The 24,256-nt window shown below is 39.7% G+C and overlaps 1 protein-coding gene across 1 annotated transcript in view; it reads left to right on the top strand.

Annotated features, from left to right (window-relative positions):
- Positions 1 to 24,256, top strand: part of COL4A4 (collagen type IV alpha 4 chain) — a 77,721-nt gene that overhangs the window by 49,612 nt on the left and 3,853 nt on the right. Inside the window, exons 28-46 of the mRNA XM_052803390.1 lie at positions 191 to 409; positions 1,332 to 1,493; positions 2,149 to 2,319; positions 5,413 to 5,556; positions 6,245 to 6,352; positions 6,613 to 6,791; positions 7,959 to 8,022; positions 9,615 to 9,689; positions 10,149 to 10,256; positions 10,577 to 10,684; positions 14,578 to 14,649; positions 15,437 to 15,565; positions 17,422 to 17,529; positions 18,417 to 18,572; positions 19,237 to 19,335; positions 19,639 to 19,647; positions 20,529 to 20,660; positions 22,787 to 22,903; positions 23,648 to 23,836. Of these exons, the coding sequence (XP_052659350.1) occupies positions 191 to 409; positions 1,332 to 1,493; positions 2,149 to 2,319; positions 5,413 to 5,556; positions 6,245 to 6,352; positions 6,613 to 6,791; positions 7,959 to 8,022; positions 9,615 to 9,689; positions 10,149 to 10,256; positions 10,577 to 10,684; positions 14,578 to 14,649; positions 15,437 to 15,565; positions 17,422 to 17,529; positions 18,417 to 18,572; positions 19,237 to 19,335; positions 19,639 to 19,647; positions 20,529 to 20,660; positions 22,787 to 22,903; positions 23,648 to 23,836 (2,349 nt within the window). The remainder of the gene's footprint in view (positions 1 to 190; positions 410 to 1,331; positions 1,494 to 2,148; positions 2,320 to 5,412; positions 5,557 to 6,244; positions 6,353 to 6,612; positions 6,792 to 7,958; positions 8,023 to 9,614; positions 9,690 to 10,148; positions 10,257 to 10,576; positions 10,685 to 14,577; positions 14,650 to 15,436; positions 15,566 to 17,421; positions 17,530 to 18,416; positions 18,573 to 19,236; positions 19,336 to 19,638; positions 19,648 to 20,528; positions 20,661 to 22,786; positions 22,904 to 23,647; positions 23,837 to 24,256) is intronic.

Below are 24,256 nucleotides of genomic sequence, written 5' to 3'. Positions count from 1 at the left end.
TCATTAACTGTAAATGAGAAACCTGAAATTTCACGTATGATGTTATTTTTCTTTGCATAGTGATAATTTAATTCTGGTTTAATTTGCATTATAATATTCCACAGTTTTGGAAAAAAAACCCCAAACAAACAAAAAAACCCCCACTACTTCCAAATTATGCCCTTTTTGAATTCAAAAATCATACCAACAGGCTTTCGAGGCGAAGCTGGTGATCCTGGTGATGAAGGTGAAAGAGGATCTACAGCTGATGGTAAAAATGGCCCTCCAGGTCCACCTGGCATAGATGGTCAGAAAGGTGTTCCAGGTGATACCACATATGGTCCTCCAGGAATCCCAGGCAACAGGGGACTGCCAGGACCCCCTGGTGCACAAGGAGCAAGGGGTGATCCAGGCATTCCTGGGCTTCAAGGTATGAGCCAGTTCTTTATGAAGCATTTCCATGTGTTCAAAGGAGAAAATCTGAGTAAAGTCGGTCCTGATTCAGATAAAACTTACTCTTACCTGGATCCATAATGGTGACTGTGAACGGTACATCCTTCTTTTATGTTTACATTTTTACAGTTAAGGTTGATCAGCCACTGAGGAGATCTGCACTGCAGAAAGGGGAAGGCGCCTTTACCCAGTCCATGGAGTAACAGTGCAGCTTCCTATTCTTACTACTGTTACTTGCTGCCTAGTGGCCATCTGTGCTTAAGGCCTCCTGCTCTGCCACACAGATAGTCCCTGCCTCAGATTGCTTACTCAAATCTGAAAAGACTGGCAAAAGGTGGGAGAACACTCAAGGAGAGTGGGGTGAATTTATTTGCCCAGAATTATACAATATAGTCCTCAATATCTTGGGCACTACTCTTCTCATTTCTGCAGAGGAGTTTTGCTGGTTGCTGCAGGTGTCTCCACAGTGCCACTTAATTCCCTCTTCATAGCAAATATTGCTGTTTCCTTTTACAGGTCTTCCTTTTTCCCAGCCCTAAGCAGACACCTCCCCCGGCCCTTCTGTGCAGGGAACACCTATAGAACTGACCCCAGTGCTGTGTAGCTGGTGCAATCCAGTGAACTCCTTCTGTTCTTCTCCTACACATCAGAAACTAGCTTTTTGTGCCATAAAGTTGTTCTTACCTGTAGGTGAGAGTTGAATTCGTATTTGTTCCTTAAAGAAAGCAGCTCTCCACAACAGCCAATTCTAAATTGCAGAAAAGCATCAGTTTTCACAAACTAGAGCATAAGTAAGATATTACAATAACTGAACATGTTAATTTCAAAATTACAATTAGGAATTCTGAAGGATGGCGAGTAATGGAAATAAAACATTTTAAAATGTTTTTTGTTTCCAGGACCGCCTGGTACTCCAGGATTTCCAGGTGCCAAAGGTTTTAGAGGCCCAGAAGGTGATATAGGAGCACCAGGCTGTCCAGGCTTCCCTGGTCCGCCATGTGACACAGGCTTACCAGGGCCACCAGGACTCAGAGGTGTCATGGGCCTGCCAGGACCTCAAGGTACACAACATCCATCAGGTTACCTCACACCTCTAAGCTTTGCACATCTTTTCTAGCAGATTTAATCATGATTTTTGTGGCTGGCATGACAAATATTTCCATGGGGGCTGCTCATTAGTGGGGGTGTGCATTATGTTTTGCACATTTCCTTAAACTCAAGGAATGTATAGCGTGCATCTCAGAAGTTTGCCAACTTTCCTTCCCTTCCCATACTGTTTCCTAACTGGCCAAATCAGTGTGTTCACTGTCAAGTAATAAATGGAAGAGTTATCTCTTGCTCTGTTGTCCTGAGTAACTTAACTGAGCTCCTGTCATTACTGTGATACTTTTATCTTCCTTATTCTTAAGTAGAAGTGTTATTTAGGGAGAGCTAGGAGACATATATTTCAAAAGTATTTACAAATTAGTAGGGATTTTTCACAGGGCACTGCTACTGATATGCCTCTCACTAAAGAAATACAAGAAAACAAACATTCCAGGTGAAAAATCTAGGCAGAGCCAGGACTCCAGCGTGGTAGCAAAGTTTCCAAGTTACTTTGCCATGTTTGATGATATTCAAATTTATACCAAAAATCTATCACTTTCTACTTTTCAGATACAATTGCTGAACCCTTTTTCTGCATTTGCATACATAGATTAAAGCTCTTTTTCTCAGGCTTACCAGGCTTTAAAGGTCAGATTGGAGACAGGGGCCTAGCTGGGCCACCTGGAATCAAAGGTCTCAAAGGCTCTCCTGGCTCACGAGGTCCCCCAGGTCCTCCAGGCTCCCGAGGACTTCCAGGACTTCCAGGCAATATAGGACCCCCTGGTTTCCCAGGACAAACAGGTATGTTAAACATCCTGCAAACTACCTCATCTATAACTTCTCTTGTAAAGGGAGCTATTTCTACTTCTGTTAAAGCTAGGAAGTACTTTGCACCCTCCTCCCTTGCCAGCTTCGAGAGTAAGACCTTGCAGCATGGTAGAGTCAATAACAATAGCATCCTTTATTCTTTCTCTTATAATAAAAACAAAGGGATGAAAATAGTTTGATGCATCTTGGTGCATCCTGGTGCTTTAGTTGTTTTACAACACTGACATATTTCCATGTATTATTTCCTAACTATTTGTAATAGGTTGTTGTTATAATATGCTGTAAAAAGAACAATATACTTTTTATTACATCCAGACTATCTCCTTTACTGATGCAGTCTGTGATTGTACACTGATGAGTATTTGATGCTTGGAGAAATAAGGAAGGGGGTCAGCAGAACTGCTACCTTGGACTTCCGGGGGGCAGACTTTGGCTTCTTTAGGAGACTGGTTGACAGAGTCACAGAGTCACTTGGGATGCAGTCCTGAAGGGCAAAGGAGTCCCAGGAGGCTGGGCATTCTTCAAGAAGGAAATCTTAAAGGCACAGGAGCAGGCCATCCGATGTGCTGAAAGACAGACCGGCGGGGAAGAAGACCGGCCTGGCTGAACAGAGAGCTTTGGCTGGAACTCAGGAAAAAAAAAAGAGAGCTTATGACCTTTGGAAGAAGGGACAGGCAATTCAGGAGGAACACAAGGATGTTGTGAGGCTACACAGGGAGAAAATTAGAAGGGCCAAAGCCCAGCTAGAACTTAATCTGGCTACTGCTGTAAAAGACAATAAAAATATTTTTATAAATACATTAGCAACAAAAGGAGGGCTAAGGAGAATCTTCATCCTTTATGGATGCCAGGGGAATCATAGTGACAAAGGCTGAGGAAAAGGCTGAGGTACTTAATACCTTCGTTGCCTCAGTCTTTAATAGTAAGACCAGTTGTTCTAAGGTTACCCAGCCCCCTGAGCTGGAAGACAGGGATGGGGAGCAGAATGAAGCCTCCATAATCCAAGGGGAAATGGTTAGTGACCTGCTACACCACTTAGACACACACAAGTCTCTGGGGATGGATGGGATCCACCCAGGGGTACTGAGGGAGCTGGCGAAAGTGCTCACCAAGCCACTTTGAAGCATTTGTCAGCAGTCCTGGCTAACTGGGGAGGTCCCAGTTGACTAGAAGTTAGCAGATGTGACGCCCATCTACAGGAAGGGCTGGAAGGAGGATCCAGGGAACTACAGGCCTGTCAGTCTGACCTCAGTGCTGGGGAAGGTTATGGAGCAGATCGTCCTGAATGCCATCATGCAGAATGTACAGGACAACCAGGGGATCAGGCCCAGTCAGCATGGGTTTATGAAAGGCAGGTCCTGCTTGACTAACCTGATCTCCTTCTATGACAAGGTGACCTGCTTAGTGGATGAGGGAAAGGCTGTGGATGTTGTCTACCTAGACTTTAGTAAAGCCTTTGACATGGTTTCCCACAGCATTCTCCTGGAGAAACTGGCTGCTCATGGCTTGGATGGGCATACTCTTTGCTGGGTAAAAAACTGGCTGGATGGCCAGGCCTGAAGAGTTGTGGTAAATGGAGTTAAATCCAGTTGGTGGGCGGTCACAGGTGGTGTTACCCAGGGCTCAGTACTGGGGACAGTTCTGTTTAATATCTTTATCAATGATCTGGATGAGGGGATTGTTGTGCACCCTTAGTAAGTTTGCAGACAACACCAAGTTGGGTGAGAGTGTAGGTCTGCTTGAGGGTAGGAAGGCTCTACAGAGGGATCTGGACAGTCTGGATTGATGGGCTGAGGCCAATTGTATGAGATTCAACAAGGCCAAGTGCCGGGTCCTGCACTTGGGTCACAACCACCCAATGCAGCACTACAGGCTTGGGGAAGAGTGGCTGGAAAGCTGCCTGGTGGAAAGGGCCTGGGAGTATTGGTCAACAGCCAGCTGAATATGAGCCAGCAATGCACCCAGGTGGCCAAGAAGGCCAATAGCATCCTGGCTTGTATCTGAAATAGTGGGGCCAGCAGGAGCAGGGAGGTGATTGTTCCCCTGTACTTGGCACTGGTGAGGCCACACCTCGAATACTGTGTTCAGTTTTGGGCCCCTCATTACAGGAAAGATACTGAGGTGCTGGAGTGTGTCCAAAGAAGGGCAGCGAAGGTGGTGAAAGGTCTAGAGCACAAGTCTTCTGAGGAGCAGCTGAGGGAACCGGGGTTGTTAAGCCTGGAGAAAAGGAGGCTCAGGGGAGACCTTATTGCTCTCTATAGCTACCCGAAAGGAGGTTGTAGCGAGGTGGGTGTCAGTGTCTTCTCCCAGGTAACAAGAGATAGGACAAGAGGAAATCGCTTCAGGTTGCATGAGGGGAGGATTAGATTGGATATTAGGAAAAATTTATTTGCTGAAAGGGTTGTCAGGTATTGGAACAGGCTGCCTGGGGAAGTGGTTGAGTCACCATCCCTGGAGGTATTTAAAAAATGTGTGGATGTGGTGCTTAGGACATGGTTTAGTGATGGACTTGGAAGTGCTAGGTCAATGGTTGGACTTTATGATCTTAAAGGTCTTTTCCAACCTAAATAATTCTATGATTCTATGAGTAGGTAGAGAAATAGCTTCACATTATGTCTAAGACTTATAAAAAATGTGACCTTGGTCCCAAATCATCACTGGCTAGTGGGCAAAAGTTCTGAGTAACTATAGCAAAATCCTGTTTTCCTCTGTCTGTCATCTGGACAGTACAGTAGGAGTCGTGATTTCCAGTAGCCACATGCAAAATCTGGTGGTGTCTTAGGCTATGCATTGTGTTTAAGATGTGGTGGGGGTAACTGCTGTAGTAGTAAGTGTAGCCTAAATGTCCAGGGGGTGGCAGCAGGGAGGGGGAAGATGTTTGCTTCAAGGCAATCTGGATTTCAAGAGAAGTTTGATCTTGACATGAAGCCATGCTCCAACTATTGGTTCTCTAGCTTTGCTGATTTCCTTCTAAACTTCCTGCCTTTTGCTTTATACTCTTCCTTAGAATATGACAGCAACAGCATAGCAGACTGAATATATAAATAAAGCATTTAATATTACCAGGAAGCAAAGGGATTCAAGGACCCCAAGGACTCCCAGGACTCCCAGGAACACAAGGCCCAATGGGAATCTCTGGTGTAAAAGGTGAAGAAGGAAAAATGGGTCCACCTGGGCCTACTGGAGAATGTGGGGATATGGGAATAAAAGGTTTGTAAAAATCCACTTCACTCTGTAGTTATGTTACTGCTATGTTTAGTTTGTTACTATTGTGTTAGGAATATATTTACTTTTTCTTGTTGTTATAAGGGTATACTCACTTCTATTTTCAGAGATACTAAATACTAAACCCAGTTATCTCGCTTATGAATGCATAATGAAAAATAACTAAAGAAAAATTAATTCCACTCAGATCAATAGGTGCATTTACCACTAAATCAAACAGAGTAAGATCACTTATTCAAACAAACCTTGAATTTTGTCCTGTACATATCTGAAACTTTAGATTTTTCAAGTTTTCTACCATATTTTCTGTGTTCTTCAATGTATGTAAAACATACAGGAAATAATCTCTCTAAACATTAACATAGGAAAGACAATAACCATCTCCAAGGTGCAGTCACAGACAGTACACTGTGGAGTGGACAATACAATTGCCATCTTTCATATTCCAGACAAGCAAGGAATAATTCTGATTTAACATCACCTGGGTTACTACTGAATTAACTAAAAAGCAAGAGAAGGATAATAAATTCTGTTAGCAGTGAGCCTGCTGAAACAACTGAGAACTGCATTAGTATTTGAAGGCTTTCTCTGTTAGGGAGGTCTTCACTAAAATTAATTTTCAGGACATGTCACTAATGAGGATTTACTTACATTCCATATGTTTGGTTCAAAGGTGAAAGAGGACCTCCAGGAGACAGTGGCGGCGTTAATATCCGTCTTGAGAAAGGACAAAAGGGAGAACCAGGGTTTCCTGGTGAGAACGGATTTAGAGGTGAAAGAGGTAAGTTCATAAAATAAAGCCCTGTGTACACACACATTCATCTGATATAAATCACTGGTGTTTTTCACAGGTTTGGACTCACAGCTGCAGCAACATCCAGCAACCTTATTGTGTTTATAGAGTCTTAAACTAGCAGGCTAGTTTCTTTGGACAATTACTAAGGCAATACACAAAGCGTGAAAGCATAGCCATATTCAAAATAAGTGTCAAATAATGGCTTGACTATATCAGTCATTATCTTGTTCTGCAATTAACTTCAGGTGAAAAAGGTAATACTGGTTTCAGAGGCAACCCAGGATTTCCCGGGAAGAATGGTGTCCCAGGACTGCCAGGTGACCATGGTGACATTGGACTGATGGGGTTTCCAGGATCACGGGGTTTCCCAGGACCAAAGGGCTTTAAAGGAATTACAGGTTTTCAAGGACAACCAGGTGACAAGGTAACAAAGTAGTAGTGAAATGTCCTGGACTTTGCAGTTACCTCCTGCCTCCAAGAAATGTGATGAAGGGTACTTCTATTGTACTTAGCCATTAGATGATCCGAGAAGAGACTGTCAGTATAATAGGGAGGGTGAATTCCTTAATGTAACACTTCAATGCTTTGATTACATTTTAGCAAGAACTGTAGTCAGAGTCAACAGAGGGCCTCTCCCCGCTCTCTTAGCTGCATGTTGTGATTTTGTTATATTGCCACTTGATGCAAGTCAAGGCTACACTGCACTAATTAGGAGGGCAAAAAATGGATGCACAATCAAGTCTTTAACATTAATCCTAAGAACAGATTGACAAATCACTTATTGCAGAAATCATAACATAGCAGCAGCACAAGTATGAAATTAATATATAGCTGCTTCTTCATATCTTACTATGTGGAGCAGTCAAGCCAATAGACAAGACAAACCAAGTCTTCTGTGCGGATGCCGACAACTTACACCAAACAGAACCCAGGCAAGCAATATTGCTCAAGAACAAACATAAAAAACTGCACATATATCACATATGGATATAAGGTAAAATTCTTTACAGGCTTGTATGCTAAGTAGACAGGCAGTGAGATTACATGAAGCATAAAGCACAGTTGGTTTTTGGTAAAGGGACGTATCTTTGCTTGGCTTGTCTTTTACTATATTTCTTTGAAGAGATAATCTGTGTTTTGCTCCTTATAGGTTATTATTCAAAAGGAAAAATAGAGAAATCTTTACATTTTTACTGTTGCATCACAACATATTTCTGGTTAATGTTTATAGTAAATTTTGGGTAACATACAACAATATTAGGTACATTTTTATAGTGTGTTTTAAATCAAATTACTCAAGCCATCTGTGGGGAATTTAAGCTGTTCAAGCCAAGAGTTAGCATAAACTATAAAAGCACAAACTCAAAATGATTAGCAAGTCTAATCTACAGTTTCTTGGAAGTGTTAGTGGTCAGTGTTAGATGTGTAACAAAGACAGCATGCTTTTCTGTTGAACCTAAGACACAGTTTTGCTATTCATATTGATTGCTAGTCCGTTTACCAGTGCAAGAGAACCAAATGCTCTTATAGATCGTTCCTGCCACACATATCATATGTCAAACATTTTCACTTTGTTTTTAAAAAAAATCAGGGTGACGTTGGCTTACCAGGAATCCCTGGAAATTCAGGACTGACTGGCCCAAAAGGATCTAAAGGTAATGAGTTTATACAGACATGCTTTTGTAAAGAGCAATACTGTTAGGATGTATATGCTCTGATAGATGGCAAGTACTCACTAGAAAAGGGCAAACAGGACAGAAGTGAAAATAATTGAAACATGAGTATCATTAGAAACAAGTCTGGCTTACCTGAAGGCAAAATTTGCATTTCAGTTTATTCTTTAACAGTTTGTTCCTTTTAAAGTAGGTCTTACTAATTTGGAAGATAAATTTGTGTCAAATTTCAGAGTTTAAAAATTCTATCAAACATGTCAAAACCCACTGTTATGGATCTGTAAAATTAGTCAACTCGAAGAGAAAATGCAATCATTTAGGATATTATGGTATGTTATTATACAGATACGTAGAATTTTTAAAATATTCCAACGTTCTTTATAATCTCTTTTATATAACTTATTTCCCAGTGTTTTCCAGGCTATGATTTTTGAATTCTTGGAACTTCTGAATGTGTAGCATAACAAATCAGGCAGAGTTCATACCCATGCATGCAAAATTATTCAGCTGAAAAGATGAAGTTTTGCATATTGTTTTTTGCATAGGTAGAGATTACTCTGAGAGATTTATCTATAATATTTAGATTTTAAAGTGTTTCAAAGAAATACAAAATAGTGTCATCCATCATATTCCCAAATTTCATTGGAGCAGGATGTCATTACTAATAAATAATGAAATTAAATCATTGCCTGGAAAAAAGGATTAAAGGGACAGGAGAAATTGTTTTCTCAGTTATGTTTTCCATTTCTCCAAAAGTTCAAGACCTTCTCAGCCAGGGAATAGATTCCCACAAAAAAAGTAAAGAACAATACTCAATATAAAGAGAACTTTCATTAAATATATTGAAAACAAGTTTACTGGAAAAAATTATCCTTAAAACTAAAGCAGGAAATAGCCAGTAAAGGTGGGGATTGCTATGGCAGGGGATTTCTAGCAACACTTGAACATGATATTTCCTCTTAACTCTTCACAGCAAAATCAGACAATGAAGTTGGAGACAGCATGGATAGGTGGGAGAGGTCAGACATTTGTGCAGACTATGTAAGGCAAAATTGCTCAGAATTATTGATTCTGTGATAAACAGGAATTTCAGCACAGACAAAAAGAATAAGGTGTGCTGGTTTAAAATCCCCAGGTAGTCCCTAAAAGGTCTTTACTGAGTAAATAGACACATGCTTTATTAATTTTGCACATCCTCACAAACCTATGTAAGGAGTTCTCTTTGTTTAATAAAGTGTTACAGGAAATTTATGCAATATCTTTCATTTTCAGTATATGCTGTCAGTATTGGGAAAGTTCCCATAATTTGGGGGTTTAGTTTTGTTTTTTCATTATGGGAAATTTACATACTGCCAAGAGTCATACTAAACACAAGCTGAGTTAGTACTTCAAGACAAGCTGAGCTGGCAGATAATTTGCATGTGCCAAAGCATTTTTCATTCTGTATTCTCTCAGTCCCTTTTATAGCTGTTAATATCTATGAGTAAATTATCTGATCTTACAAAATTGTCCAGCTTTGGTTTTGTGGATGAAAAGGATACTTGTATGAAATGAAAGTCATTGTACCTCAACAGGCAAGAGAGGTGACCCAACTCCTCTACTTGGTACACATGGTCGAAAAGGGCCTCCTGGAGATCCCGGATTACCAGGTACCTCTGATTGAAGAAAACAATTGGACTTAAGAACTTATTTTCTCTAAATTTTGTTAGTGGAGAGGGAACTCTGCTTCCTGTGCACATTGAGCGTTATTTTCTATAGTTATAAACCCAGGGATTGGAGAGGCATCACGGTCTGCAAAATGGCTAGCATGAACATAGGAGGTAGAGTCTACTGTTGTCTAGTACAGCACTGATGAACATACCAATATTTACCAGAATAAAACCTAGCTTGGCTATATCTTGCTCGCCATTTCTGCTCTTTCAGATACTGCCAGAGAGATCAGTATAATTAATTGCTAATAAATAAATGCAAGGGTCTGAAGTATTTGAATAAAATTCTTCTTCTAGTCAAGAAACCCCTTACTGAACTTTTATATTTTTAAACTTATCATGAGATGAAGAATGGACATCTTTAAACAAATAAATGCTAGATTACTTTTTTTCTTTAAGGACTCTGTGGATTCCCAGGAGAGAAGGGTTCACCAGGTATCCAAGGGCAACCTGGAAGACCAGGATCCAAGGGTGACCCTGGATACCCAGGAATACCTGGATTTCCAGGTAATGCCAAAGTTTTAAAAATAGTGCCATGTAACAGCTCAAAAGAGATATGGAACAGGAAAATGCAGCTGAGGAGGCATCTCTGTGGAGGAGGCTAGAGAAATCAGAGATCAGATAAAGGCATGTATTGAAAGCTATTTCAGTACCTATAGACAGCAGCAATAGTCTGCTCAGTCTCAGAGAGCAAGATCCGTCAATTCTTCATACATTCCTATACACTTTCAGGTACCTCTTATTAACGCAGTGTGCTCCATAGCGTGAAAAAAAAAATTTAGTTTAATAGATTTGCATATTCACAGATTTTTTTTCCCCACCCTCAGGAGCTACAGGTCCTCAGGGATTGCCAGGAGAACCTGGAGAAAAAGGGAAACATGGAATTTTGGGACCTCCAGGATTGCAAGGATTACCTGGATCCCAAGGCAGAAAAGGTAAACAGTATACAGTGCAGTTCTACTGGTAATGTAACAGCACCAGACATAAATACCCTTTTAGTAGTGAAAATGGAAAAGGCCTAACTGTGAGCATAATTTTGATTCTGTATTCTCTTAAACTACTAGAAGAATTAAGCCAGTTCCCATCACCTTTGAAAAGTAACATAAATGCTACCTCAGAAAATCAGGCTACAATCTAAAATGAGTACGGTAGAAACAGATTCTGGCTCAGCTGATGTAACTGATAGCAGAAGTTAAGGAAAGAAAAAGGAGTTTGCAGTAATTCAGATGTTTCACTTCAATTATGCTGCGTTCTACCTTTTCACCATGGAGTGCCACTGTTACTCTACAAAACCAGCAGACTGCCATGGACAGTTTTGTCTTACAAATTTGTTTTAACAAACGGTGATAAGATAACTTGGGTTGGTTTTTGTTGTTAGTTTTTTTGTTTTGGTTTCTCCAAAAACTGATTTCGGTGAATTTAACGTAGAAATGTTTCGTCCGAATCCTAATTTATACTTCTCACAATGATTGTTATGTTTAGATTGAACAGCAGTTCATCTATACAGTTGTTTTTGTTGGAGAACATTATTAACTTTTACTATACTCAGAATGATATATTGAAATTATAAGTTACATTAATATTTCATAAAGAAAGGTAATCAACTATGTACTTTGTATCCTCTCTCTGTTATCGTGTCCTTCATAACCAGTTCCTGGGCAGGAAGAATAATATTAGTGACCCGTATACAGAAATCACAGTAAAGTAGCACTTGGGGCTATGAGAAATGGTTAGAGAGGACAATAGATTCACTTTTTCAAATTCAGCCTAAGGAAAAATTGAGGTGGTTTCTTATGAACTACTGAAAATTTAAATAAAAAATGGAAACCATTTATGATTGCTTGCAGTAAATAAGTGGTGCTGATTTAAACTGTCATGACAGATTCCTTGCTGGTGCATAATCTGCAAGAGAACTGCAGTGACAGGAATGTCTAAATTGAGAGGGGTCAAAAAAAATAAAAGCGCTCTTTGATGAAAACTTCTTAGTAGCAGATGGACTCTTTCCTTCTTGTCATAAGTGGTAAGACACTTCTTTTCTATATTGTGCAGAAGTTATCCCAAGTCCTGTGCAGGAAACACAATAAATTAACACATGTGCTGCAGAGGGAAAAGTTCAGTTCCAAATGGCAATTTGTTAGAGATCAAGTTGCCTGCTAAGCCTTAGGATTCTATGTATTGCCAGCATAGTTGAAAACAAGGTTAACACCTTTGAAATTATACCCAGTAACAAAAACTGAATGGAATTTGTATTCCAATTCAATTGGAGAATATAGGTCTTAATGCTATTTTCAATAATATTGTTGCTAGCATTAGAAGTGAAATGGTTAATTGGCTGTTCATAGCTAAGTACACAGCCTTGTTGGTCTAATTCCTTCTCATTTACATTAAATGTCTTGTGCCTGGAAGAACTTTAAGATTAAAAAAAAAATTAGTTAAACAGCATCTACCAAAGCATAATCACATTTTCTTTATTACAGAGATAGTTTTGCCAGTTAAGGGTTTAGTCTGGCAAGCCTTACTTGTTTGAGTAATCCTTGATGAAGTAAGTAATATTAAGAACATCAGCAGAATTACTTGTGTGAGTAGAAGCTGAACTGGGCTGTAAAATACAAAAACAGTGGTTCATACATAGGTCAGCCAATTCAGCTGTACCTAGAAATATGGGACTACAGCAATCCAAAAATCTAGAATTATGAGAGCTGATATTATAATGGATTGTTGGCAAATGCGTCAGAAATTCCCTGGAAAGCAAGTAAACCAAGCTATCAATCTTAACTGAATGAGCTAAAGATCAAAAAAGTTTTAAATGGTGACCTAGGTGCCAAAAATAGTTAGGAATTCAGAATAATTTTAAAATACCACTGTTAAATTCCCCAAACTGGCATGCAACTCTTACATAAATTTGAAAATGGCAACATGCCCAAAGCACAAGGAGGCTACAGAAAGCATGACTGAAACTCAGAATGTCATGAAAAGTTAAAAAGCAGTTAATTAAGGGCATAGAAAATATTACAGGTTGGATTACCAGTATGCCATAGTATAAAGGGGATTACATAGAAAGTATATTATCAATGCCTTGCAGGTTTTCAAACAATCGTCTGGATTTAAAATTTTTCCAGACCTGTGTTTGCTACAGGCTGGTTTTTTTTTTTTTTTCCTTTTCATTCCTTTCTTAAATTTTAACTAAAATAATTAAACAGTTTCTAAGAACAAAACTACAGGATTATTATTTTTGGTGTGTCTATTAGAAAACTCTAGTGCCCTTTTATTTTAACTTTCTCAGATGACCCATCTTTGAACTAGGGACCTTTAAATTTGGCAAGTGAAGCAGTTGATGAAGGGCATTTGCATTGCTGTTCCTACAGCAATTTGTCCCTACCAAATTTGACCAGCTTATAAAATTTTAAAAAATATATCCATTCTTATGTGCTTCAGTAGAGCAATAAATTCTCCCATGATTCGTGCTCTGGATATACAGCAGATTTGCATGCTGCAGGACATGCTGGGATCAAGCACAGGAACTGAAAGAGAGAACTTATATCTTCTATGCCAGGAAGTAGCTAGACAGGGAAAAGGAGACAGAAAGATAATTTAGATTTGTGGAAAAAAACACTGCAACTGGACTGGGAATCGTACATGGCAGGGAGAGGAACTGGTGGAGAAGGAAATTAGGCAGAGACAAGCAGCAAAGGTGGGCACTGACAGTATTGTTCAACTTCTTGATGATCAGTGTCCACTTTAATCTATCCCTGTCTGGAGCAAGAAGCATCCCAAGTCTATTCCTCTGTCTGAAACTTCTTTGAAACCTGTTACGAAATGACCCATCACAGTTTTGCCAAATCTGTTCCTATCACCCAGTGATAGGCTGCTGTCTGCATTTAACAAGTGTACATCTTCACACTTGATAATTTATCTATACAACTTAGGAAACTATAAAGTGCTAATGACATGGAGATATTTTTACCCTCCACTGCAAACAACAAACATGATCTCAGCTTAATTCATCTTTAAAAAATGCCATCTATGTTTTTACTTACTGTGTTTTAGCAGTTTTCAAAAAGTCACAGATTATAAAGCAGAAGTTATATCTGACTACCATGAACACTCAGCCTGTGATCTGGTCATCTAGTGAACATCACTTGTGACAAAGCTGCTCTATACTGTCACATGTCAGCATAGGTCTCAATTACAGATTTGTTGTCTTCAGAGACTTTGTGCTGTTCAGTTTAAAGAATTTTTGTAATAGTGTAATGCAAAAAAGCATAGTTTTCTGTGTGAAATCTGCAGGACCAGGGACAGGAAGCCAGGTGAAAATTTAGCTTCTTTCTAGTGCAGCTAGATTAAATTGCTTTTACATTTGGAACAGAAGCTGTAAAAAAGTTACAGCTTTACAGTTATTTTAGGTAGTGTCTGCATCCTAGTCACCTGGTCACGCAGTGATAACACAGCTAACGTTGGACTAGTTAATCACATGTAGCAGTAGTAGTCTAGCCACAGACATGGGGTTCACCATAGAGTAAATTAGCCCATACTGAGCTTCCTGCTGCTAGCTGCAGTATAGAAATACCTAAAGGATTAAAAGGTATGTTTTCTGATTGCTTTGACATGAAACTATATTATTGCTATTTTCAAATTTTTCACATTTTCCTTTCCAAAAGGACTGCACTCAGGTACAATGTGATCTTGTCTTCAGTTGCCAATAAGAATCAAATTCAGCGAATACCCTGTCTTGATCCAGAATGTGTTGTCAGAAAAAAAAAGGCATAATTTTTAATTGTAACTTTAAGGGATTATTGTGGCACCCAGTCATGCCTGTAATACCTCTCAGGTCTTCCTGGACTACCCGGACTGGATGGCTTGGATGGACTAAAAGGTCAAAAAGGTTCTGCAGGAGCTCCAGGTAAAGAAGGGAAATAGCTATGTGGAACATAAAATCTTCTCTTAAATGACTGAATGTGCAAGGAATTATGCATGTTATTTTGATATTTGCCTTGCCCAGAAGATATCATTAAGGCTCAGACTAAACTTTCAAACAGAATCTAAAGTATACCTAATGACACACCTGCAGTTATTTGTAGGGAAAACTTTAAAACTTCCATTACTCATATAGTTTTGTTGGAACCTTTCAAGGCTGTTTATAAAATGAAAATTTTCAGTGCAGATGATTCAAAGGAGAGCCAAGACTCCAGGTTTTTTATATGTAAACAATAAAACTAACAAATTAAAAGGAGACATATGAAATCCCAGCCCCATTAAAGTCCATGGGAGTTGTGCCACAAAGTTAAGAGGAACCTGGATTTCGCTCACACTGATCTATTTGCAACTTTTAAAAGGTGCTTTTGAAGCAGTATTAAAAAACAGTGCTCATCATCTATCTGGAGATTACAAATTTATGCTGATAGAAAATTAAATTTATGCAATCAGTTTACATTTCAAGTTATGGACAATAATGACACCATATAAAATAAACCCTAAAGAAGAACATTAAAGCAAAGAGATTACTTTCTTTGAAAGGGATGAACTAGGTCCAGCTTCAACAAAACTCTATCCAGCTTCCAAGAGAGAACCAGAAAAACAGCACTAGGCAACCCTTGCAAGGACGAACATCTGCAGCTGGTATTTCTATTCTGCACATCTGTATTTGTACTCAGTGTAAGCTTTATGTACATAATTGTTTTCCTATAAAGGTCAAAGTGAAACAGGGCCCCCAGGATACTCAGGGGAACTTGGACCAAAAGGAGACAGAGGTGAACCTGGATGGCCTGGTATTTCTATTCCAGGCCCCCCTGGAGAAAGGGGATTCCCAGGACTCCCAGGTAAGAAAGGGTGTTCTCCTTAGTGGTGCCCTGCAGAGTTGAAATTAAGCTCATACAGGTTCTTGCCCTGGTGAGTATGAACATTAATACATACCCAGAAGATTCCCTCCCTACAAACATTTCTGTTGCAGTAACATGCTGATGTTTCCTGAGTAGATACAGAGACCCCAGTATTTCTTGTTTATTATGTTACAGGAGAGGAAAGAATGAGAATAGAAAATGATGGACTTGGACAGACCTAGGGAACTGCTAGGTGGAGTTGCCTCTTGGGAAGAAATTCCTGAAGAAAAAGAGTGCAAGAGATCTGGTAGTCACAGAAATACAATAAATCTATCAACCATTCTGATGTGATACAGTTCCATCTTGCATTTACAAGACTGCTATGATTATTTAAGAGCCTTGGTGATACAGGAGTTGCATAGAAATAGGAAAAAGCAAGTGTTTGAGGAAGGGCCACTAAGAAGGTTAAGAGATTGGAGCATCTGTCATATGAGGAGAGGCTGAGGGAGTGGGAATTGCTTAGCCTCCAGAAGAGAAGGCTCAGGGAGGATTTTATAAATATGTGCAAGTACCTGATAGGAAGGACGTGGAGACAGAGAGAGATGGTATCCAGTGACAGGACAAGAGGCAATGGGCACAAACTGACATACAGGAAATTCTACTTCAATACAAGGAAAAGTTTTGGTTTTCCTGTGAGGGTAATTGAATACGGGCAACAGGTTGCCCAGAGAAGTTATGAAGTGTCCATCCTTGGAGATACTCAAAACCCAGCTGGACAGAGCCCTAGGCAACCTGCTCTAGCTGACCCTGCTTTGAGGAGAGGGTTGGACTAGAAAGTCTCCAGAGGCCCATTGAAGCCTCAGCAATTCTGTGATTAGAAGTGACATTAGCTTTACTCTACCAAACCTTGCAGCTGTGTCACATAACACAAGAAAAATAGTGGAGGTGAATTCTGGTGAGGTGAATTATTCTAAGATGAAGACACTCATTTTTCTCAATTCAGTTACTAGTTCATGAACTGGGGGAGTCAACAGAATGGTACTGTTGAGGAAAAAAAGAGAAAAAGTTTAACTCCAAGATGTATTAACACTGCTTGACATAGGATGGGGGCAAGGCCTCCCATGGCGTACTGTGTTCAGCTTGGACAAATTAGGGAGAACTCACTAGAGAGTAAACGGAAGGATGGGATTGAAAACAAGACTGAAGAAACTAGATTGGTTTTTTTGTAGAAAGGAGAAGGCAACAGAGCGCAACACACATGCTAACAAGCTGCGACTATTCAAAAGTGTTATGCAGAGGATAGTAACCTGTAACTCTTCTTGCCTGTCACATGTAAGGGCACTAATGTCTTATTTTGCAAAAATCCAGATTACAAATTAGGAAAAAAATACATTTAAAGCTAGTAAGTTCATCTTGTTCACTGAGGTTTTTAGGAAATGGCTGAACTCACTTTTGCTAGGAACAATCTGTGAGTACTTATCCTGTCCCAGGCAGAATGATGTCATAGTCCCCACGCATCTTACATTTTTACCATTTCTCCCATTGTTGGAATTCAGGAGAAGGCAGCTATTTGTGGCAATATGCCAATGTGTGATGATGCATTCTTTAGTTTAGGTAGTTTTTATGGAAAGAATTAAAAATTTTAAAAAGATAACAAATATTTTCACTTCTACAAGATTTCTTCATTAGCCTAGTCACTGGTATGTTCAGTATACAAGTGAGAGCATACATTACTTCCACGACTTCACATCAGTATTCTTTTAGTTAGTAACTCATTTCTGTAATGTAAAAAAAACCCTCAGATTTTGGTTTGGTTTTGTTGGCTTTTTTTTTAATTGTAAAATGTGATCCCTTAGGTAGAAGAGGACCTGTTGGACCCACTGGACCTATGGGAAGATATCCTGATAGTGCTTCTCCTGGTCCTCCAGGTGATCAAGGACCACCTGGTTTAGATGGCATCAGAGGTATTAAAACCAAAAATACCAGATTTGATCATGTAAAAACCCCCTGAGGCTACTAGGAGTCACTGGGTTGCTGTCTGTGGAAAAACATATAAAAGTGCATAAGGAACAAAGAAACCAATCAATACCTCAGTGAATACACAGAGAATTGAATACTGGATAGATCACCAAAGCAAGGATAAAATACAGATCTCCAGATTCAGTTTTCTGGCCTGTATGGTAATTCTGTACAAGTCCTGCTGCTACATATCTCAATTTCCGCAGAAGCAAATATAAATGAGATTACAGGCCTCTCTTCCTAGCAAGAAGGATAAAACATGTTGTCCAGAAGCCTGCTAATGTTGGTAAACCCAGAAAAAGCTTTCCAATCTAAATCCAGCCCTGGGAAAGCTAAAGCTGGCAACTCTTTTGTAAGCATTTATGTAGACCTCACTTCTGTTACAAGCAGGCGTTGCCAAGGGAGCCAGTCAATTACTATAGATTCTGGTCCTCAAATGGAGCTCTTTCAAGTTTTCTGACCCCTTACATTAAGTATTATCTGAACCCTTCCTTACCCAGTACAAAGACTTACTTCCTACTGGGAAATAGGGGATGGAGACTAGAAGGGTAAGCAGCACTATAATAAGTATAGAGAAGCAGTGTCTCAATGCATGTAATATTAACTTGGTGACTTTTACTTGCACAGAATCTATATTGTTTTGGGAGTTATTCCTATTATTGTCTTCCTTACAATGCCCTGGATAAGGCTAATGTTAATATTACCAAAAACATGCAAGGGCTGTCCTACATCCCAGGAAAAAACCCCAAAGCAAAAAAAAATAATGGAACATAGCTATTTTTAGATGTTTATGCTTTGTGCATATATTAAGAATAAAGTTCTTTTACCATAGGTCAGCCTGGGAATCCCGGTCCTCCTGGAGAGACTATCTTTGTGCGAGGAGATCCAGGTGATACCGGTATTCGAGGGGCACCAGGTAATCCTGGGCAGCGAGGGCAACAAGGAGCCAGAGGTCTTCCAGGGAACCAAGGAAGAGGAGGCCCAAAGGGTATGATCTGGGATGTTTTTAATAGCACGTGCACTTATGCCCAACCCTATGCAACTGAGCCTTGTGCACTGGGGATTGCCATTGGAGACTGAGCCAGACAGAAGGGGTAGGCTAGACATTTCTTAGCTCTGCCCTGTTACCTACAGATAAGACAGGGCTGGGATAGAAGGTCAGAGTAGAGCCAGATTCACGTGTTCTGCTTCCAACAACTTGTTGGAAGACTCCCCTACCAACCTGAGAACGAGGCAGTAAAACTTTTGAGCCTGCCAGATAAAGCAAGCTCTGATCTGTCTGCAGGGGTCTTGAGAAGCTATGGAAGATGCAGATGTGTTTGAACTAACACAGTCTCACATCTGTCCCCTATCAATAGCTTTGGGCTTTCCACAGATTCTTCAGTTTGAAAACAGGGATCTAGGTACTTCTTCCACACACTGTAGAGAAGTCCTATCTACACCAATCCCTTCCAATCTCTACAAAAAAGAAAAGTAAATTTTAATTCAAGACCAGGGAGAGAAGAGGAAAATGTGCATTTCTTTCTGGGAGACAACAGAGTTAAGCTGTCCCAAGTATTTTTTGTTACTCAAGCAGCCAGACTTCATCTTATTTATGTGTTCACCTTCTCTGAATGCAACCACATGTAACTGCACAACTGTTTTCCTTCCAGGTCCTATGGGAATCCATGGCCCACAGGGTCCACCTGGTGCTATAGGACAACCAGGAGACCAAGGTTTTCAAGGAAAACCTGGTCCCAGAGGTCCCACAGGTACTTACAAACCTGTTGCTCATTGTCACTCAATTGTAACCATGATCTTTCTATTAATATATAATCTTACTAACGTTTACTTGCATACAGACAATTTAAACAATCTCAGGAAAAAAACCAACTTAATTGATTTCTCATTTGAGTTGTGTAAAAATTTCTGAACTATGGATTTGTTTCTAGTGTCACCTCATGTAAGTTATTTCAGTTCTCATTTCATTCTTTACTCTAATTTACATGCCTGAAACTTGTTTCCACCTGCACCACAATGGCCGCAATCTGCTTTCCATTTTCCACATCCTTCAGGTTTTATAGGTAAGTTCATGACTATTGATTATTGCTCTTTTCATGTGGGCTTCCTTCTGTATAGATACATTCCGTTCTTAGAAGGCGTTCTTGGCTTGGCTGCTAGGAATAGTAGATACTGCTACAACAACATAGTTGTAATAGATTTTTCACATAAATAGCTAGCAATTCCAAGCAGACCAATATCATGATAATGCTACATTGAGAAGTCTCATGCTATGATGTCAATTAGACTTGTAAAACAGACTTGTTTCAAATTATCATTTTGGTTTTTGGTTGTCACACAAGATGCTTTCTAACCAAAAACTTAGCAAAATCTTGAATCCTAACACTGAATTACTACAAACACTGAACTCTTAATCTGACTAAATTGATCCGATTCTGATTTTGTTCCAAAATGCAAATAGCCAATAGCTCCCAATAACTTTCAATACATAAAATGTGGCCATTCTTTTTTTTATATTATTATAATTATTTTAAATGGATATTGTGGGTTAGCTTCTTTGGCCTCCTTATTGATGGTTTTGCAGCCACAGAGTAAGCAAAGTACTGTAAATCTTCACATGTGCTAAGGTGTTTGCACTGAAGTTGGGTAGACTTCAGGGTTTAACTCAAGTCAGGTTGGGGCACATTAAGACAGAAACTGTACACCAAATACTTGAAACACATCAGCTAGCATACACTTGTTAACACATACTTGCCATGCTGTTAAATGCTGTGCTAAAAGACTAAGAGTAAAATTAAAAGCGGTGAGGCTCAATAATTCAAGATTTTAAAATACTTAAAATATACACTTGAATACCAAAACCAGCTAACAGTTATGTTGATTTTTCACATGGGAGCTATTAACCAATCTTCTGTCTAATTTACTTTCCTATTACACATTTCAGGTGACCCTGGTGAACCAGGAAAAATAGATGATTCATGCCCTACAATCCCAGGGCTTCCTGGCGAAGCAGGGCAAAGAGGAGATGATGGCTCTGTAGGTTTACCAGGGCCAATAGGCCACCCTGGACCCCAAGGTAAGCTTGTGTTTTGAAAGCTTGGATGTCTATTTCAGCCATTTAGACAACAAATTGAAAAGGGTCAGAGTGTCAGTGTTACTTCTTTATGTTTTACCCTGTCTCTTCCCCTTAAACACTTACTAACAGTCTCCAGAAACATGTAGTGGGCTGGTTAATGCTGAGGATGATGGATCAGTATAGCTGAACCAGGCTGCTTGAGCCTGCCTGCACTGCATTCCCTTTTCCTAGGCCAGGGAAGGCAAAAGCATCAGGCACTGTTGAGAAAAGAGTTCTTCAAACGGTATTTTTTCTTTTTACCAACAAATGAAAAAGCAATGCCTCAAATCACTCCTATGGTTTAGATAGGTTGGAGGATGTTAAAAATATACATGCTTTAAAATTTAGCAATAATGCATCACAAAGCTCTAACCAAAGTCCTAAAAGGACATGGAAGTCAGAGAGGCAGCTACAATAGCACTTTTTATCTGTTAGAATGTGAAAAAGTCACCACAAAAGAAAACTGACCAAAGAGATCTTAACTTAAGAAGTGATGAAAGACTGAAACATTCTTCTGATAAGTAAAAAGAAAACAACGGTGATGCTGGTACTGATGATTCCAACGGAGTGGCCATCTTCATAGAAATACAGCATAGCATGTCTGTATAGTGTCTTCAGTTTGGGTTGTGTCTAAATGTGGTGTCTTCAGTTTAGATAGTGGAATCCCTCATGTGGTTTTAGATATTCCCTACTTGGGAAACTGAAGTTTGTTGTGGTGGCTGCACTGGACATCCAATGTGTCCAGAGAGAAAATCCATTATTTTCTCCCAGGAGATTCCCTGCAATAGTCATTCCCCTCATGAAAGTGAACACAAGGCAATTTTCAGTGAACTGTCTGCTTTTACATATCTTAATTGATTTGCCAACTAAAAGGTGTTTCTGGGGTTGAACTGAGAATGGCTGTGTTGCCATTATATACAGTTTCTGTAAAACCAGATGATACGATGATACATACCTGCACTGGTTTTATAAAAGAAACACCTAGTAATGCTTTTCCTTTCATTAAGATAGCAGAATTCCAATTTTCTCCTGGCTTGGAAGGCAAACTGGAGGTTTTACTGGCAAAAGCAATGTGCATTACTAAAACTTCAGTGTACTTGAGCTTTGCCAAAATAACAATGCAACCAACATTGAAAAGCTGTTAAATTGTTTTGACTGGTTTAGATTTTCTTAATGAATCTTAATGAATAAAAAGTAACATGGGGAAACTTTGAATGTCGTGAGACAACCTTGAATTACTCAGTCTGCAGGTTAAATAGCAAAATTTGCAAGGAATGAAACACACACTGTTAATGAGAAACAACTGTGGTGCTAGAGAAACATACTCATCTGAAAACTGGTTTTTGCCAAAAGAGGAAAAACACTGCTGAGTGCAATAATACCTGACAAGTGTAACTTCGTTCAATTCAGATTATGTTTAAAGTAGCCAATGAACAGAACCATCACTATCTGTGCCCTGCATATGAGACATATCTTTTACTGTCATGGCCACACCTCATTATCTGCTAAGGTATAAAAATGCATGTACATACAAGAAATATAAAAAGGTGAGGCCATCAGGAGCCTAAAAATGTCTTTACCCTTCCTCACTGGATGTAGTCCAATTCTGCAGTCCCTCCCTCTTCTGTAAGTACTCTAATACATGCATTGCTTCACAGGAAATTCAGTACATGTTTAGAGGCTGCTGAGTTGGGTCCTAAAAGATGAAGGCTTGCCATAGGATGAGTTACAACTCATTACACTGTACAGATACTGATGGTAATTCTGCAAGAGGCTTGTCATGATAATGTCTGTTAGTGCTTTGATTTCAGCTGTAAATCACACAAGTTCTGTAGAGAGGACATAAAACCTTATCAGCAGTTGCTGTTCCTGAAGTCGTGCCTCTCAGCTACTAGTGTGGTCACAAGGTGAATAAGTTGTAAAGAGAATTCCCAGCAGAAAGCTGTTCTGCACCAGTCTGTCCTGAAGTGTCATTTCTTGGTGTCAGTTCTGCTGACTGGCCCTTTGCATGGTGTTCATGTTTGGACAATATATAACCTTTAAATGGAGCCATGTGAAGGGAAAGTGCATACTTTGTATTTATCTAGGAAGAAAAGGTGAAGAAGGGTCATGTGGCCTGCCAGGTCAAGATGGCTTACCTGGGGCACCTGGACCACCAGGTGACCAAGGGAATATAGGAGAGCAAGGATACACTGGGCCACAAGGTAAGAATGGAACATGACTTCGGGGAGAGATGTAGGGGATGATGTATAGGCTATGTTTTCTCTCTACTCCCCCCCAGTGCATACATAGGTACATCCACCTCTAGCCTGAGATACCATGACACTTCCTTCCCCCCCCTCAATTCAAGCACTGATAGTGACATTCGTGAATGATTTCATAACACATAAAAAGACCTATTGGAAGAAAATTTATCTCAGCATCCATTATTAACCAGAAAGGCAATTAACCACACATGCTTAAACACCATATATCAATAGGTTTGCATTTATGAGTCAGCACTAATGGGGCAACTGTCTGTGAGTAATTAAAATTGTATTTTAACTGTGACTGCTGTTTAATAAATTAATGGTTTGATACATATGTGAGGAAAGGGCATCGACTGTTACTGCAGGGATTCAAATTCAGTCCAGACAAATCATTCTAGTGTGTAAGTCTGGGAAATCATTGCCCACCTCAGTTCATTCCTTAATCCATACAGCACAGGACAGAGGCACAATAGAAAAGCCAACTGTCAAGCATTCAGTGGCAATCTAGTTCATTTCTCTCCCATAAGAAGGATAACGTGTGTCTACTGGTGACTTTATTGGCCATGACAACCTGTGAAGTTGTATTACCTTCAGTCAGGAACCCCTTACTGAACACTTAAATACAGTAAAAGATAAAAGTTCACAGTAGCTATGTGTTCATACAAGTAAATTTCTTTTACCTTTTCTCCGATGTATAAGGTCCACCTGGCCAGACTGGTATCCCAGGACCACCAGGCCCCCATATTAGATCTGCAAGTGGATTCTTGCTCGTCCTTCACAGTCAGTCAGACAGAGAACCACTCTGTCCACAGGGGATGCCAAAATTATGGACTGGCTATAGTCTGCTATACCTAGAAGGACAAGAGAAAGCTCATAATCAAGATCTTGGTAGGTATTGTCATACATAATTGCTCTCCAGTTAAGGTCTAATATGATGTGATCTATACAATGAAAGACAAGTCAAATGGAACACACTATAGAATCATCAAATACTTATTTTCTACAGACTCAAAACTAATTTACACTGATTATAATGAACTTGCTTATGCTGCCCTATTATGTGACCCATTTAAAATGGCTTTATGCATGTATGCAGTTGAATGAAAAAAGCATTTCTACCTCTAAGTAATTTTGAATAGAAGTTGGAGAGATGAGTGGTTTATTTCACTCATCCTGGCTAGTCATTTTGGGCTGTCTTTGAACTTACTGGAGACATTTTCCTAGATCAGGAATCTCATTTGGCCACTCTGAAATAACTCCCTGCAGGATCTGCTCCTTTTTACTGTAGAGACAGCTTGGGAAAAAGAT

The sequence above is a fragment of the Harpia harpyja genome, chromosome 12 (genome assembly GCF_026419915.1).
Source record: "Harpia harpyja isolate bHarHar1 chromosome 12, bHarHar1 primary haplotype, whole genome shotgun sequence".
In the NCBI taxonomy this organism is placed as follows: Eukaryota; Metazoa; Chordata; class Aves; order Accipitriformes; family Accipitridae; genus Harpia; species Harpia harpyja.
Note: the sequence above shows the minus strand (reverse complement) of the source record. Positions and strands in the feature narration are given on the sequence as shown.